The sequence below is a fragment of the Apus apus genome, chromosome 6 (assembly GCF_020740795.1).
Source record: "Apus apus isolate bApuApu2 chromosome 6, bApuApu2.pri.cur, whole genome shotgun sequence".
Lineage (NCBI taxonomy): Eukaryota > Metazoa > Chordata > Aves > Apodiformes > Apodidae > Apus > Apus apus.
The window spans coordinates 35,068,149-35,084,921 of NC_067287.1; the positions used below are offsets into that span (position 1 = coordinate 35,068,149).

Here is a 16,773-nt window from a genome sequence, read left to right on the forward strand (position 1 = left end):
CACTGCCTTTGTCCAGCTTGCTTTATGCTAACTGCATAAATTCATTCTGAAAACAAATTTCCTGTATCTCCCTCAGCAATGTGATCCTACCACATTCTTTATGTACTTTCCAGCAAAAGAAAACCCTGCCGGAGTCTATATCATATTTCCTGGATTTAACCTTGGAAATGACTGTTTTGAACACCATGAACCGAAACTCTGCCCACAGCTACGCCCACGCTGTGCCTGCTCAGTACCTGCAACTCCTCAGCTCCCAGCTGGGGTCCTGGGAGGCTTGAAAAGGCAGACCAGTAACTATCTTCTGTTGGGACCTTTTTGTTTGTTTGTTTCAAGTGCAACATACCTCTGTACTCTTTCATCTCCTGTAAGAATTTCCTTAAACAATCTGTGGCAGCTCTACATTGAGCCTAACTATCAAGGAGAGGCAGGTTTGTGGTCAGCCATCAGGAGCTGTCACGTGGCCGCTTGGATGGAAACAAAGCGGTAACACAGACATCAGAAATAAAAGGTTAATTTGTAAACCTGGTGTACAGTGTGCTTATTTAAGCCCTTAAATTCATCAGCATCCACTCTCAGGACTGCAAAATATCTTCCTTTCTGGAAGTCATCTCCATGGCACCTGCCCTACTTCTGAAGTAAATCATTTGGCTCCGTTGACTGTTGGGTTATTTTACTTTACCTGTTTTTCTATGTTTCGTAAAAGCAGGGTAGGGCTGCTGGGTGACATTTCAAAGTCATGCTCCGGCAGAGAATCCTGTCTCTCAATGGCAGCTTGCGAATTCCCTGTGGCGTTTAATAAAGCTTCTCGGTCTGTCAATTGTATTTGCTTCTTCAAAATGTCTTTTGGAAATGGGAATTCTTCTAAGATCACCATCCCCTAGACAACAGCAATTGAACACAGTTGGTTGACAACGGATTAACCGTCCTAAATCATTTTTAAGGGGCAGTCGAACCTGGTACTTCCCCCTTCAACGCTCCCAGCAACTCTCTGGAGCATTTCAACTACATTTTAAATACACTTCACAGCTAAAATATAGAAATAGCAGGTATTTGCATCAATGAAAAGCTGCACCATTTATGCTACTCCTTGTAACAGCAATCACTTTAGTGTTATACCACTGCTTAACCGTCTGTGCCAAAATTCAAATCAGAAATTCATACTTATTAGAGCAAACATATGATCAGTTGCCCACCGATTTAAGAAGAGGTTTTTACCACCCTTTGATGTGAAGTTGGCTCTAGTCTTTGCAGCCAATACATTTTTGCAGAGGCATTCTAAAGTGCTCTATTTTTTATTCCCCTCCATGTTCTAAGCAAAACATCAAGGTTGTTATTTTTTATGTAGCAGAGATGGATACAATGCAAAACAAAATAATAACTGATTTTTTAAAGCTGAGCATTTTTAGAGTTTTGTTTTTATAGAGGTAGCTATCTGAAATACTCTAGCAATTTCATTGTTTTTCAAGACAATCTGCACAAATGTGTTCTCAGGCGTGGTCTATCATCCAGAATGTCATCTAATAAGATAAATATAACTTCATATGATAGGGAAATAACAGTTTCATAAACAGAACTAGGAAAAGAATACCCCCATTGTGTTTTCCACATAACAGATTAAAAAAATAAGTGTCAAACACAATCCTCTGTAAAATCTCAGTCGATTTAACAACTTAAAATGTTAACAAAATAATAAGCAAAAATAACTTTGTAACAATCAAAACCAGTTCCTCAAGTAGTCCCTTAATTTGTCATTACCTTGAGTAAATAAATGCAATACTCAGAAAAGTCTATCCAACCTCTGCAGGCTTTTTGCAAAGAGAAAGATTAAAAACTTACTTGCTTTCCAGTACTCCTGACTGTTACTCAAATATCAAGTAGATACTGAAAGAGTGGGATGATTCAATTACACTGCCTCAAACTTTTCTTTCTAGTGTGAATATTCCAGACAACAGCAAGGGAAGATTGCCATCATCTGAATGTAAAGAAGCTCTTTGTTATTTCTTTTAGCAAGACAGACTTCACCTAGGTACTGGCTGTGGAAAATTAAGGATCCTACCTCGACTCCTGTCTCAGCAGCAACTTGCTCTACAACATGACAGCAAGTCTCAAAGAGACTTGAAAGAACAGACTAGGAAAAATGTCTCATTGTGTCTTTAACTTACTTCCCTGTTTGAGTTACAAAATTCAAAGCTGAGAACAAAGATACCCTCTAAAAATGGAGGTTCTTGAAAACTTGCTTCAGTCCCTAAAAGGGGCACAGAGATTCTGGATTTCTATCCTCTCAAGACTACATTTACCCTCAGGTAAGTAGCCCATCATCTGTGCTTTTCCATTTATAGCAGAGAAGACAAATCCAGACAGTATCACAGTACAATCTGTAGACCAACAGCAGTTACAAAGTGGGCAGGACATTCAAGGAAACTCAAGTACAGATCTAATTTTTATGTGCCATGACAGGAGGACAAGCTAGCTCAACAGCTTTAGGCTCTTGGAATTCAAAATCCCTACACCTTTTTAGTAGAAGAATTACAGGTCATGACCACAAAGAGATTGAAAAACATAACCTGCAAAAATCTAAAATTCTCAAGTCACAGGAACAGGAAGACACACAGGAAAAGTGGTGAAAAAAAGGAGGGGACCCTCTCCTTCCATTGGAATTTTATTTTCTTAAGTGGCAGAATCCTGTTGACAAGCACAGAAAGGGGAAAGCAGAAAAGGAAGGAGAAGACTGAACACACTGTATGAAAAGGAAGGATGGAACAGGCACAGAAGAAAAGAGGAGGCATAAAGAATTAGAAGACTAATTCTGACTCTATAGGAATTATAAGTTAAACGGGTTACAACCAGTAGGTTTGGGCAACAAACTCCCTCCTCCCACTCCCCTGCCCCCCTTAAATGGAATTGTTTTGGTCTGCAGACATATATTTTTCTAAATGGAAAGATTCTTAAAGATCCAGAGCTGCTACTTCAGTGTGCACAGAGATGGAGAAGACACAGTGTAGTGGGCAGGAAAGTGTCCACAAGTTAACAGTCTCCCCTCCTACTGCGTCATGGTCTTAGAGGAGTGGCATTTTCCTTGAAATTATTGTTCACTGACTATGAATCAATTTTTTCCCACTCAAAACACATGAAAAACACTCTGAAACCATTAAACGTAACAAAAAAAATTCTAATGATATTGTGTAACAACTTTGCAGCCACTAAATGAAAACAAAGAGCTCTTCTGTCAGCCCATGCATCCTTCCTAGCTGCTGAACTGGTGTATACAAATTTGTACACAAATGTCTATATAAAAAATTACAGCAGAAGAAAGTGTGTATCTACCTCCACTATGGGACACAACACCAAATACTGAATACCACAGCTGGCAAAAGGGGCATGAAGTTTGCAAAAAGGAATGTTACTAAAGATCTCCAACAGGAAGATGACTAGGCTCCAAGCCAACATACCACCTAATGTGAAGAAAATGCATGACTAAAAGAATGTTCTGTTTCTCTCTGTTATTTATTTCTCTGTGTTCTGCAGCTCATGAGACCCATGCCACCCTAAAGGCTGATAGCTTTTGGGTGTAACAGTGTGCATGTACTTGCTCTTTAGGACAACACTAAAACATGGGCATTCTCACCCTTCATCAAAATCCAAAATTTCCTTTCACTTCTTCAGGCACAGAGGCAAAACAGATGCTCAAACAAAGGCTCTTCAATTATTTTTTAAGAAAAACCTGACTGGGGACAAGTTGTGAGCAGGAGAGACAAAGTTGGATATGAAAAAAACAGCTTTGAGGGCGAAAGGAAAAGAGGGAATATTTTTTTTTTTTTTAATAGGATCATTCTGGAGGTGATTTCCCTCTCCCTTTGAATTCCCTCTAAGTCCCACATTCAGTCACATAAAGTTTAAAGCATCTTCTGGCTCCTCTCCATCTGTACTTATCTGACTCCAGCACAGGTCAGACAACGTACATGAGGATCATCAATGGAGAGTCAAAGAGCCCTCCTCTAAAACCCCTTATTATCACACCACCAGAATTATCACAGGTTTTGGCTTCTTGCACACAAGAATGACCTGGGGAGCCCATTAAATTGATAGTTAGATTATTAATGTTTTAGGAATGTGACTTTCCCACTGTCTAGCCAGTTCGATTTACAAAAACTAGTACATGAGTTACACACATTGGAATTTTAGTAATAATTAATCCTTGACCTGTTCAAAGTGCTGTACAAACATTAACTAGCTAGTCCTCAGAATAAATATGCACGGTAAATAACAAAAAGAACCCCACCCTGAAATCCCACAACACAAAAATTAATAACTAACCACCCCACCTGAAAACCAAATCTTGCCTCTTCTGCAGTGGGAAAAACTAGTGTGATAAATGCAGAACATTGTGGTGGGCCCCTGACTAACCAAATTACTAACTACCAAAGACAGGAAGGTAAGAGTTCCTGACTCCCAGTCCTGTACTGGTGCCTCGAGATTACAGTACTTTCTGATGTCTTTCTCATTAACCTTTGCATGTGATATCCTGCGTGGATAAAAGAACTCTAGGGAAAAACAAACAAAAACAACACCAACACCACCAACAAGGAACCAAATAAATATTACAAGAAACACTGTCAAAAGGTTATTTGAAAAGCCCATTTGTGGGCTTACAGACAATACCTTGGTGGCACGTATCTGCCTGTGAAGGTCAGTTAGTTGTTGGATTTTGTATTCTAGTTCTGAAATCTGGGCCTGAAGCCATGTCCAACGGCTGCCAATTCTAGCTCTCTCTGCAAGCCACTTCCATTCAGAAGTATAGCTGCTGTGAAGACAAAATGCTGGTTAGTCCAAAAATAAAGATAACCACATTTGCACAAGAACATTTTTGACAGCTGCTCTGCCTCATGTTGCAAGCATCTCAGTTGCTTTCAGAAGATATCTGATTATGCCCATCAAGTTTCAAATCAGCTTATTTCTGTAACTACAGAATTTGCCCAAACCAGTACCATCAATGTTCACTGGCTACTCCCAGGCTAAGCTACTTTTCTGTTCTGTATTATAAACTCAGAGCTGGTGAAGCTACCAAACGGTATCAGTTAATGCAGATTACAGGTTTGTAAAGAATTCTAGCAACTGCACCAGCAAGAATCCAAATTCTTACACCACACTTCCTCCCACAAGCTTCCACAAATATCATTTGCTAACAACTGGAATCTAATAAAACATCATCCAGCAATGACCAGCTTGATATCAAGTCATGGCCCAAAAAAACAACTAAGTAATGTAAATTTCTTTCATTTCAGTTATTTTCTAAGTATAGCTGTGTAAGTATAGTCTAAGTTAGGTCACTCTTACTGCTGTTTACAAATAGGTGCCGTTTGTAACACAAAAGATACGCCTCCCAGTACCTGACATGGTGATTAGCTTAACTTTATCATGCTAAATTCATCACTGGTATCAGCAGGCTTTACTCAACCTACATATTAAGTAAATGAATGACATAACAGTACCACTCAACAGATCATCTTAACATCCATTAAGTTTAACCAACAGAGACAACACAATGCAATATTTCAGTATGCAACTTCCACTAGTATCCTACCATTAACAGAGTTTATCTAAAGAAAATGACTGGTGTTTTTTTCCCAATAAAGCTTGTCAAGTAGTTTGCCACAGTCAACTTGAAAAAAACTTTAAAAACAAAACCAAACAACTTCTGGAAAATAAGTGTTTTTACTCAAGTTACTGGGATGACTACTGGATCTAAATCCTGGATAAGACTGTATGGTAAGTTTTTCACAGGCAAAATCTGTGATTCCCCCATTCCCTCGGCAATGAAGTGTAGCACAGAAGATGTAAGAAAAAGCAGATGCCAGTGAATTGGCATAGGAACATCACACAAGTGCAATTGTTTCATGCAGAATTTTGTCAGCTGCCTCAGCAATGAAAGTAAGGAAATACATTACCCTGCAGAAGATGCTAGACATTTCCTGGCATGTGTAAAAAATCACTAAACTCGAGAATCTTAATCTTTCCAGGGCAAAGATTATAAAACATAAAACAACTCAAAATCTTGTAACTTTCAGTCTACTTTAGCTTTCATAAACAGTAAGAACAGACACAGTATCTGGTAGGTTACCTGTAAAATACAAAATTTCGCCATTTTTTAACATCAATTATCTGCCCACATATATTACAACCAGCTTAAACTCTTTCCTACATAGACCAAACAAACATACAAAATTAGACTGGAGAATGAAATGTCCTGTTTAAATCCAGATTCTACATGCAAGCAAATAAAATGGATTAACACCAAAAAGGAACTCAAAGAACTCTGTAAATATATACCATAGTACAATGGTTCCATTTTATATATTCTTTTAGTGATTTTGTCCTAGGAAAAAAGATATATGAAGTCATCTTTTGAATACCTATTTTTCTGACAATCTCTTTGTATTTCTCATTTTCCCATTATGACGAGCACATAGTAAATAGTCCTGGTTACTTATGCTTTAACACTTATGCTTGGCAGTACCTTCTTGCCAAGAACTTTTCTGGGATTGACAGCCTTTGCATGTTTGGGCTTCCAGAAGTCATGAAATACAGTTTGAGGAAAAGGGAATGATCTGAATTCCTAGTTGGCCCAAGTCAGAGTTCAGTTAAATAATGTGTTCACAAAAGTGTGGTGCCTGGAATAGTTGGCAGTTGTCTCAGGACTCTGGGATAGCAAAAAGCTGGTCCTAAGAAAGAGCTGCCTAAAGAAGCTGTAACAAGTTCCTTAGTTAATAATTTTAACAGAAAAAGTTAAATAGGAATAAAGAGGATAACTGAATGAAAAAAAAAAAAAAAACAACAAGAGTGTTGAGGTGCTTATTTTCATTCCCTTCTCAAAAGACACATGAACAAACAACAAGACCCCACACACCAGGACAATGAAACAAGAAAGCCCATTTGAAAGAAAATAAATTCCACTGACAAAATTCCACTGCCAAACTAGATGCAACAGTTTGGGGAGAAAGGTGACCTATCCTGCAACAGACTGAGGAGCAGGGGGGAGTAAATGAGAAAAATAAAAAGTGCCCACACAGCTGGGAAAAAGAAATGGAATGGAAAGCTGCAGCTGGTGTTACGTCACACAGGCTGTATGAAACCAGCACGGCAGGAAGGGGATTCATACTCAACACAAAACCACAGCAGGTAACAGAAGAAGTGCCACATTTTGTAACCTGAAGACAAACAAATCATATCCTCTGCATATTGCTGTCTTACATATATTAAAAAAATATAATAAAATTCCTCTGCAAAGTTACATCACAAATTATTTTCCAAACATTTGCAGCTTTTTCTCTGAAACACAATATTAAATCTTGAATTAATTTAATTCACTGTTAAATATATGAGGTATATTTTTAATTAATTCTAAAATACAATGCAAGTATTTCTTAAGGCTTTAAAGTGTACTATATAATTAAACTAACAGGATTTAATTGCACTGTAATAATTATGTCCTTAGGCCTGTCTGTGAGGAAGAGTTTCCACTGAACTAAGCACAGACATTTTAAGCTCAGGCCAAAGGAAGCAATTTTAGCTTCTCTCTCCTGCCAGCCCAGGCTGCCCTATGCCCAGCACCTGCACAAGCACTCGGGCAGCTACACGATGACATGGATTTGAGTGGCTCATGGTTAATTTTAGCATCAGCAGGAGGGTGAATGAAGTGAGTTTAAGTCTAGCTCCCTTTCCCAGTTCTGATGCCCTGTGGACAGACAGGCCCATGCTTTTGCATTGGCAGGAGGGAAGGGGCAGGAAGCACAAGGCTGGGCAGCGAGCATGAGCTCACCTGTACAGGACTGGAGGCAAGACACTGCTGAACTCCCTTCCCATCTCTGTCACTCATTTGTTTGATCTTGCATTACTTATTTAACATACTTGCCTCCAAGTCTGTTTCTCTACAAACTAGTAAATGCTGTAACTTCTCAGAGGAAGATAAAATCTTTATAAGCTAACCTCACCCTCCTAAGGTGAGCTGTTTGCATGCAAAGTATTATGGTAACTCAAGTAAAACATGGTAACCATCCATTATTACAATTATAAAAACCCCAAATAAATCAACTTGGTAAATCTGTTCCTGGGATGTTACAGGGTGCAGCAAAACAGTCAGTCAAGAAACAATGCAACAAGGATTTGTGAGGCATTTTTTCATGAGCAGGAGTAGATGACTAATTACTTTTAACACTGTGACAATTAGGAATGTGGTGTCTCTCTTTTGCTTGGTAGATTTATGTGGAAAAAGAAAGCTGTTTCAAGGTGGCACCCGCGTATTAATTAGTTCCGTAAGTCCAGAAGAGAAAAACAAAACAAAAACCAAACCACAAAGAGTTAGAAAAATAACCAGGTCTGTTACTAAAGGAGGAAGTTAGTGCAGGTGCTACAGTAGAATCTCCTGCTCTGGTTCTCTATTGGGAATGAGACAAGAAAAAAAAGAAACTTCTGTCTGTGCTGCTTCCTGTGTGCTCCTTTTGCAAAGCATCTTTATTTGTTTCTGTGCTTTCACTCTAACATCATACATCCTCCCCAAGAATTTCAAATTTGTTCTTCTGCTGGCAACTCAATATAAACCATGTTCCATTTGCAAAAGTTTCTAATGTTCAGGACTGTAGTACAGTAAAATATTAAACTTAGATATAAACTTACTGCTCTTGCATTGACTCTTAAATCCTCAAATGATCTCCTGCATTCATCCAGGACTATTAGAGTTGGAAGAGAACGAAGCAATATTGATTTGGTATGAATAAAACACCTCATGTAAATTTCCCTAGAAAAAACATGCTAGGATTGCGTTACAGGCAAAATTTGTTTCCATGTGAGATACTGGCTTGCATTTCCCCTGTTTTGGTTGAACTGCAGGAGGTCGATCCTGCACAACTTACAAAAGAAAGAAAGAAATGCAGAACAAGCAAGCCACAAGGAGCAAAGACACAAATGCAAACAGTCAAAGTATAATAAAAAATGTAACTAGGAAGCAGATGTTCAGGCTGTGCTGTGTCACTCCAAAATACAGGAAAGAATTCAGCTGGGGATCCTCAGCACCAGCAGTATAAGCATTTCAACAAAGCTACTTGCTTTGCTGAGACCAAAGAGGCAAGTGAAGAGCACTAAATAAGATACTGTTAGTATAGTCAGTAATATGCTTAAACTGACAGAATTTTTTTAGCCAGGATCTGTGGACAGAATATATGAATGAACACCTTAACACTCTCACCTTTCCCAAAAGGGAAAACAGAATTAAGAACAAAACAGGCTTTTTATGTAATCAAGCCAACATCAGAGAATGCAACAGGACTAAGAGAAGTATTTCCAGTGCTTCCATTATGTTGCAGGTAAGATTTATGTTTTCCAAAAGTGAAGATCAGCCTGTCCCAAAAAACAAAACCAGGCAGCCTAACTGATTGCAGAGGGGAACTGCTAACCAAAATAAAATTGCTGTGCCAGACACACACTCTTCTTTGGGTTTGTATGTCGGCTTTTTAAGCCTGTTTGTTTGTTTACAGGGAAGAAGAAGTGGTAGAATTTAAACTCGTTATGCATATTTTATTTTTATAAGCAAGAAAACAAGCAGCCTGAAAAACAGTTCACAGATAATGAAGGAGAAACAAAGTGGTATTTAAAATGCACAACCAGAATCGATAGTAAGCATCTAGGATGGTTGATTTAAATTGGTACGGTGAGCACAGGAAAGGGCCTTTTACAGCATGCATCCTCTGTGCCTAAGGCAAGATTCTTCATAAGTATCATATATCCTGAAAATTAAAAGAAACTGAGTCCCTCCAGCCTCGTAACTCCCAGTGAAAACAAGTAATGTGCCCCTACCATGACACGGCAGCAGGGACAATGACAGGATGCCTCCTACTGCAGAGGAAAGGAAGGCGCCTGCAGAAGACTCACATCAAAGCTCCAAAAGGAAGGTTTGCCAACCCAAAACAGTCTCCTTCTAAAAGTTTTTTTTCAGTGAACACTAATGTTTTCAAATTGCAACATTCTTAAACATGAAAAAGATGGAGAGCAAGACACCCATGTAGTGTGGGTGGGGAAAAACTTCTTCAGTTCCAAAATTCTACACTGAACAGAAGAACTCAGCTCTTCCGGACATCCTCTCACACTTAGATTTTCACTCAGCTTCCTAACATGGTGTATTTTGCTCTTTCTGCCAGGCCATGACTCCTTCAGCTTAATCCACATTATTTTGGTATTCAGTTTTCAGATGATTTTAGTCCTAAAGCAACCCTATGCCCCCGACCTAGGCCATCCCTGCTGGTTCCTCTCTTCTTGCTGCTAACTCCTGGGCTACCAGAGGCTTATTGCCAATCTTGCAACAGCGAAGTATATGGGAGCCAGAAGCAGCTCATAAACTACAGACTGATTACCCACAGGATAAAGAGCTAACCACCTTCCTTGGTGGGAGTCACTGAAAACAGTAACAGAAGTTTATAATTTTGATGATGGATTCAACTTCAGAAACTGAAAAGAAAAAAATCAGAAAGTTTTGCAGATGTTTAAATCCCATCCCAGGTATCATATGACTCACTATGAAATTCATGAGAGTTAATATGCTGGGAAAAAAATAATACATCCCCCAATTCTCTTGGGAAGCTCCCTCAGTTGTATAAAAATACAAACCAGTTCATATTTACCACACAGCACTCTATCACAAATGCTCAACAGCACACGAGTATTGCGGGGTTCCCCCAGGACTAGAGCTGCAAGCCTGTGAACTTCCTAAAATGCCCCTAATTTTACACCAGCATTACAGTCAGTTTTCCTGTGACTACACATGGCAATGCTCAAAAAGCAGCTGGCCTGAATGCAACTGTTTTCCTGCAAGCCATTAAGGTGAGCGCAGAGCTTCTCCTATGTGCTGACAACACATTTAAATGAAGGGAATTTAGATTTGTAGTGCATGTATTTTTTATAATCTTATCTAGATTTAACTCATAAGACAACAATGCCCACTCCCAACAAAATCTTCCAACACTTGTGATGGGTAGCAAACATGTCCAACTACGAAATGATCCTTAAATGCTTTCTCAAGGACTAATTCTCCCAGCACACCCACTTAATGTCTGTTTTCAGAATGAACTGACTTCAGTTGCTGTTAAAGTATTCATTTCTCTGGACCAGTTAACTGTTAAATCCACAATAACCACATAATTAAAAAAACAGCAAGTGCTGTTTTATGATCTCAATATCTTCTGTGCATTCCAGACTGCAAACAAGATTAAAAAAAAAATAATGCAACAAATATTGTCCTCTGATACAATATCTGATCAACACTAGAGAACAAACCATTATTTACTCTGACAGTTCACTGTCAGCCTTTGCTCAGATCATCCAGGAGTGCTTGCTGCAGACTGACTGCAGAGAGCAATATGCTACTGCTTTGTGACCACCAGCACCAAACTCAGCTCTGCACAGAAAAAATAAATAAATCCATCAATTAAAGAAAATTCTCTGGTACTCGAAATAATACTTCAGTCTCTGTGAGGAACTTCAATCAGGTCATTCTTCTGGAGCCTCTGGGGTTGCTTTCATCCTTGGTGTTTAACAGAAATGTCTACCTGGCAGATTTTCCCCTGAAACACTACACGGCTTCAGAGCAGATGGGTTACAGTTCTCCGTCAACTGCTTATCACAGCAATTCCTGGCACCCAGGCCTGGTCCCACCATCTCTGACGTACTGTTGCCATTTAATACTTTCAGAACTGCACCTAATAACATATGGTGATACTAATATATAATACAGTCTTATCTTCCCAAACTGAAAAACTTTATCCAGCTGAATATTTCTGCTAAGCCATCAGGCCTAAGGAATTTATACAATAACACCTGAAACTGTCAACCACAGCTGCTATTCTCCCTTGAAGAGAAAATTCATGGTACTGAACCAGAGCGGGGAAAAAAATTAAGTAACAACAGAGTAAGATTTTTCCATCTTCCACAAATAAATTCAGAAGGGGCAGTGGGAAAAGGAGAAGTGGAAAATCAGTATTCCAGAAAAAAGGCTGTAGAAAATAACTGAAAAAGTAAAAAGGGGAAGTCTCTTCACTTGGATGCCCTAGCAAAGGAGAAATTTCCTAAGAATTTCACACTGGAGCTCTATGTGTTCCCTCAGAAGTTACGGCTTCTGATCTGGTGAGATGCCACAGCCAGTACTTGGAGCCAGCTACAGGGTTCCTGCAAAGAATCACACTGTTACCACAGGTTTCATGTACGACTGAATTGCTACGCTTGCACTGAATTGTTAAGTCAATTTAGGGCTCAAGGAAATGAATTAAAAATTCAGCTTCTTAAAGCAGTGTTGTCTGTTACAATGGTGAACTTTCCCAATGGCTTACTTGACCTGGTAGGTGCTTATCTTCAGTTCTGGTTACATAATTCTTTAAAGCTGTTAATGATAAAAAGCCAGATGGGTTGGTGGAAGTAGGGTCAGTTAGAATATTAACTGACCAAGAAGTAAAAACCTGTGAAAGATAAAAAAGCAGCAGCATTTCCTCTTGTTTGTAAAAATACACTGCAAAATGCATAACTGCTAATGCCTTTTGTTAAATATATTTAAAAATGAACTTTTAAGATTCCATTGGCTCCCCCAGCACCCCAGTTTCATCCACTAAACCTCAGTATGCTGTACAGCAAACCAACATGGAGCAGAGAAGCAAAGAAAAAAACTTCAGAACAAGCTTTGGAACTTTGGAAACAAGCTTTTTTCCTTGCCTTTGAAACGGCACAACATCAATAGACTTAACAACAAAACACCAGGAACACAGGCCTAGAAATTCTCTGTAAGTATTACACAACTGCCCCTGGAAAGAAATCTAGTAGTGTTACATCTAGATCCCACACTCAACTTAAGACAGGGCTTACAGTATATTCCTTTCAAGATATGTGCAAATGGAACCTTATTACACAATACAAGCAGCATATCAATGCTGTCTGCCCACTGAAGTTGGTCTCAAAATTTGTACATATATTCTTCACAAGGAGTAGATGGGCATGGTACTTGTATAACATCTAACTCCAGCTTAAAACTGATTTCATCCTAGCTGTATATCGTATCAGATTTCAATATAAAAACGGATATGAGACTTTTTTTTTTTTTTAGACTTTTTGGACAGACAACTAACAGTTGTGTCAGAACACACATGTCACATGCACTGAAAATCATCAGCAGGATTTTGGGAGTGAAGAGGCCACAGCCCTGAAGAACAGGGGAAAAAACTGCCTGGCCAGAGACTGGGAGGATACTGGGGAGAGCTGTGGCTGGTATGGAAGCTGATGTAGAGCAATCAATCAGAAGCAAGGAGCAGGGGAGGCACCAGCACAGATTGACCTCCACGTCCTGTGACCCCTCACCTCACTGAAGGGAAGGTGCTTTGCTGCCAGGCAGTGTGAGCAGCATCGGGAGGCCAGGGGGTGCTGCAGGGGATGGGCCAACAGGAGAGGTGGGGGGACACCAGAGCGCTCCTTAGGGTGGGAGGGCAGCCAAACAGAGGTGGCACAGGTCCTGGACACAGGTCTGGACCCAGCCTGCCCGTGGGAACCGAAGGAAGCTGCGCTGAGCATGAAAGCCCCCGTTTGGGTGAGCCCCTGCGACATGCCAGCCCCAGAGCTGTCCCATCAGAGACCCGCCCTGGGGACACAGGACATCCTGGTACCTCTGACACCAAGGCCCTTGGGTCCTCCGCAGTTGCTGTAAGCCTGATATAATTGACAGAGTGGGAGGTGTCCCTGTCCATGGCAGAGGGCTTGGAACGAGATGATCTTTAAGGTCCCTTCCAACAGAAACCATTCTGTGATTCTATGAGTAACCAAACAGTACCTGCCTGGCTGCTTGGAAGGGCACAGACGGAGTTTGTCATGACGTAAAACACTACACTTCAGGGTCTGCAGGGACAAGGGGTGGAGAGTGCAACAAACCTATTTGAACAGTTGCAAACTTCTTGGTTTGGGTGTTTTGCAGGAGCTTGGGGTGGAGTTTCACTGAGTTTTATTAATGCCCTGTCAACCTCCAGGGGCTGGGAAGCAGCGGAGTTTATAAGGCACATATATTCAAACATAGACATCCATACATACATATATATTTTTTTAATACCAGAATCAGTAATTAAAAGCTTACCAATTGAAAATTAAATTGAGTCAAATTCCCCAACAGAAAACTTCCCAGCAACAACAGCTAGGTAAAATGATGGGATGAAAATTGTTTACAGCTATTTCAGTTTCAATAAAAAAGAGCATGGGTCGATATATTTAAATCCAACATCTAAAGTTACATTCCTAACCCATATTTAGCAGTATGAATGAAACCCTGTTACGGGAGAGCTTTCCTATTTTGGGAAGTCTTTATGCACACTTTCTATTTCATGCGAAAAGGAAAGCATTTAAATGATTTCCTTTATCAGTGGCCTCCATATGCTGGTTCTCAAAGGCACTGGATTTATCTCTTTGAAGTAGATTCTTATGAAATCAATGTTAACTATAAAATGAATTCACGCTGTCCTCACTTTACAAGATGTTACAAAGGCAGTTCATTGTTGTTTGTAAACAAATATCTTAATTAAAACAAACGCATTTCACATCTTAGCAAAATAGAAAAGCTAGCCATAAACCACTCATTAATCAGCAGTTGACATCAAGCATCCAACTCTTCTTGATCTACCATTTAATTAAGCATGTGAGGTTATCCTGGGTACAGAACTGCCTCTTAGATTTTCTATTCTACTATAATGTATTGACTGTGTATGAAACTGTCATTCAGAAGAGTAATGCAAAGTTTTTATTTAATGTGCATTCAACACCTATCTCAAAAGCTTTGACATTCCTGGCTCTGAGATTCCCTTACAGGTTACAACTTGTCAGAACTTTTGCCTTTCATTAAAACCTCTCAGTCTGCTTTCAGCAGCTTAAAAATCTTCATGTAATTCCAGGTTAGAAATCAGGATCCTCACTCACAAGGAACATTACTCTGGCGTTGCAAGAAGGTAGTCTTGCTCAAAGGTAAGTTATTACTGCTGTACATCAGATCTCTAAAGAAAAACAGCAGATCTATGTGGGACTCTAAACAAGTTGTAAATCCATCTTATGGAAATCCAACCAAGCCATGTTGAATATATTCTGAAATAATACATGTATCCACAGAGCGAAAACAGAAGGTAATATGAAGCTAGCTTTTCTTTCATTCCCTGGTAACAATTCTCCTCCCACATCCTAGTGACAGGGGCCAAGAATTGAAAGAATGGAATTCATGAAAAAGCAACGTATAAAACACTTAGAAAACTGCGTATTATTAACACCTATGAATTTAAACTTACCCCAAAGCCCTCATGTTTATCATCTATGCAAATATGACATTCCCTGGCCTTGTAAACTAAAAAGGTCTTAGAAACTGGAAACAATTGGGGTTTTGTGCTTAAGTAAAACGGAGAGCAGTAGTTAGTCCTGGCAGACTCCCTTCCTCCCCTTCCCAAAACCAGAATTCAGCTCTGCTATCAGTTAGGAAGCAAAATTATAGCTCAGAGTGGAAAATTAGGACACAATCTTGCAAAAACAAACAGCTTCCTCTTATAACATGGCTCAAAGACATGCAATAAACCCCAGCCCTTAAGCAGTGCTTTCTATAGTGTGGCCTGCAGAACCACACCGATGCTGCTCAATTAGCCACGAGAAAAAATGTTAGGGAAAACGGAAAATAATCTAGAACAGATCAGATCTGGAGATACTAGCCATAGTATTTTTTTTCTTCCTGTCTTCTCTCTGCATTACTGCTCCCCTCCCCACTAAGTATTTGTTGCAAAAGCAGATTTCCCATCTTCTTGCTTTTCAACCAGTAAACTAAGGGGAAAAAAAATGAAGGGGGGGGAAGAAATATTTCCTATCTTTTCACATTTATTGTGAAAGCTTCCAGGCACAATAAACCCTGTGGACATGGAAAAATACAGAAGTGCTTCTTCATTAGGCTTGAGGTTGCTGGAGGATAATCAGTAAAACATGTCTCTTAAAAATCAGAGGAAAAACATTAAAGTATTTCAGAAGGGAAAAATCATACCAAATGATACAAAAGGACTGTATTCAGATGGGGGAAGGCGGACTGGGGAAAAAGGGCACAAGACTTTCCACAAGTAGACAGAGCTACTTATTTTGCAGAAAAATCTACTGTGAGCAGCTTTTCTCTCTAATCAATTGAGTACATGTATTTTGGAGTGAGCAGCTGTGCCTTCGAAGAACACCATTGATGCACCTTCTGATTCTGGAAGACCATACATGCAGTCCATGAAGAAAAACTCTGTTCCCTCCAACTTTAAAGGTTTCCCAAATAACCAGCTCAGGACCAGACTTCCTTGTGGTAAGCTGTAAACAACCAGAACTTCTAACCACATCAGGTACATGCACAAAAGACATTAATAAGGATGTGGGGTTGGCCTGGAAGGATACAATACACAGCTCCCAGACCAAAACTGTGCTGTTGAAAGAAACTTTAAACTCATATCCTCCCCCAGTTCACCTTGGTTTAAATCTTTGATCCTTTCTATGGATACTCTTCCATCTTCATAAACCACAAAGAAGATGTGATGAAAAAGTTCCCAGTAAACTCAGCTGGTGAAATGTTATGTATGTTGCATCTGAAGTGGTTGATGGTAGTTGTGAATTCCTGAAGTATTCCAGAATACCTACAGTCAGCTTTGTGATACACTTTGTGATACAGCACCTGACATCTGCCTGTGAGAAACCAGAGAGAAGTACCACCAT

At 39.6% G+C, this 16,773-nt stretch overlaps 1 protein-coding gene across 7 annotated transcripts in view; it reads right to left on the reverse strand.

Moving 5' to 3' along the window:
* KANSL1L (KAT8 regulatory NSL complex subunit 1 like) overlaps positions 1-16,773 on the reverse strand; it is a 64,905-nt gene that overhangs the window by 36,907 nt on the left and 11,225 nt on the right. For 5 of the 7 annotated variants that reach the window (XR_007889945.1, XM_051623975.1, XM_051623974.1 and 2 more), the window contains exons 3-4: positions 4,660-4,801; positions 680-877 (exon numbers count right to left, since the gene is read on the reverse strand). Coding sequence is in view for 6 of the 7 variants with exons in the window: in XM_051623975.1 (XP_051479935.1) it covers positions 680-877; positions 4,660-4,801 (340 nt within the window). In the remaining variant the exon portion in view is untranslated. The remainder of the gene's footprint in view (positions 1-679; positions 878-4,659; positions 4,802-16,773) is intronic. The other 2 variants (XM_051623977.1, XM_051623979.1) reach the window with 2 other exon arrangements.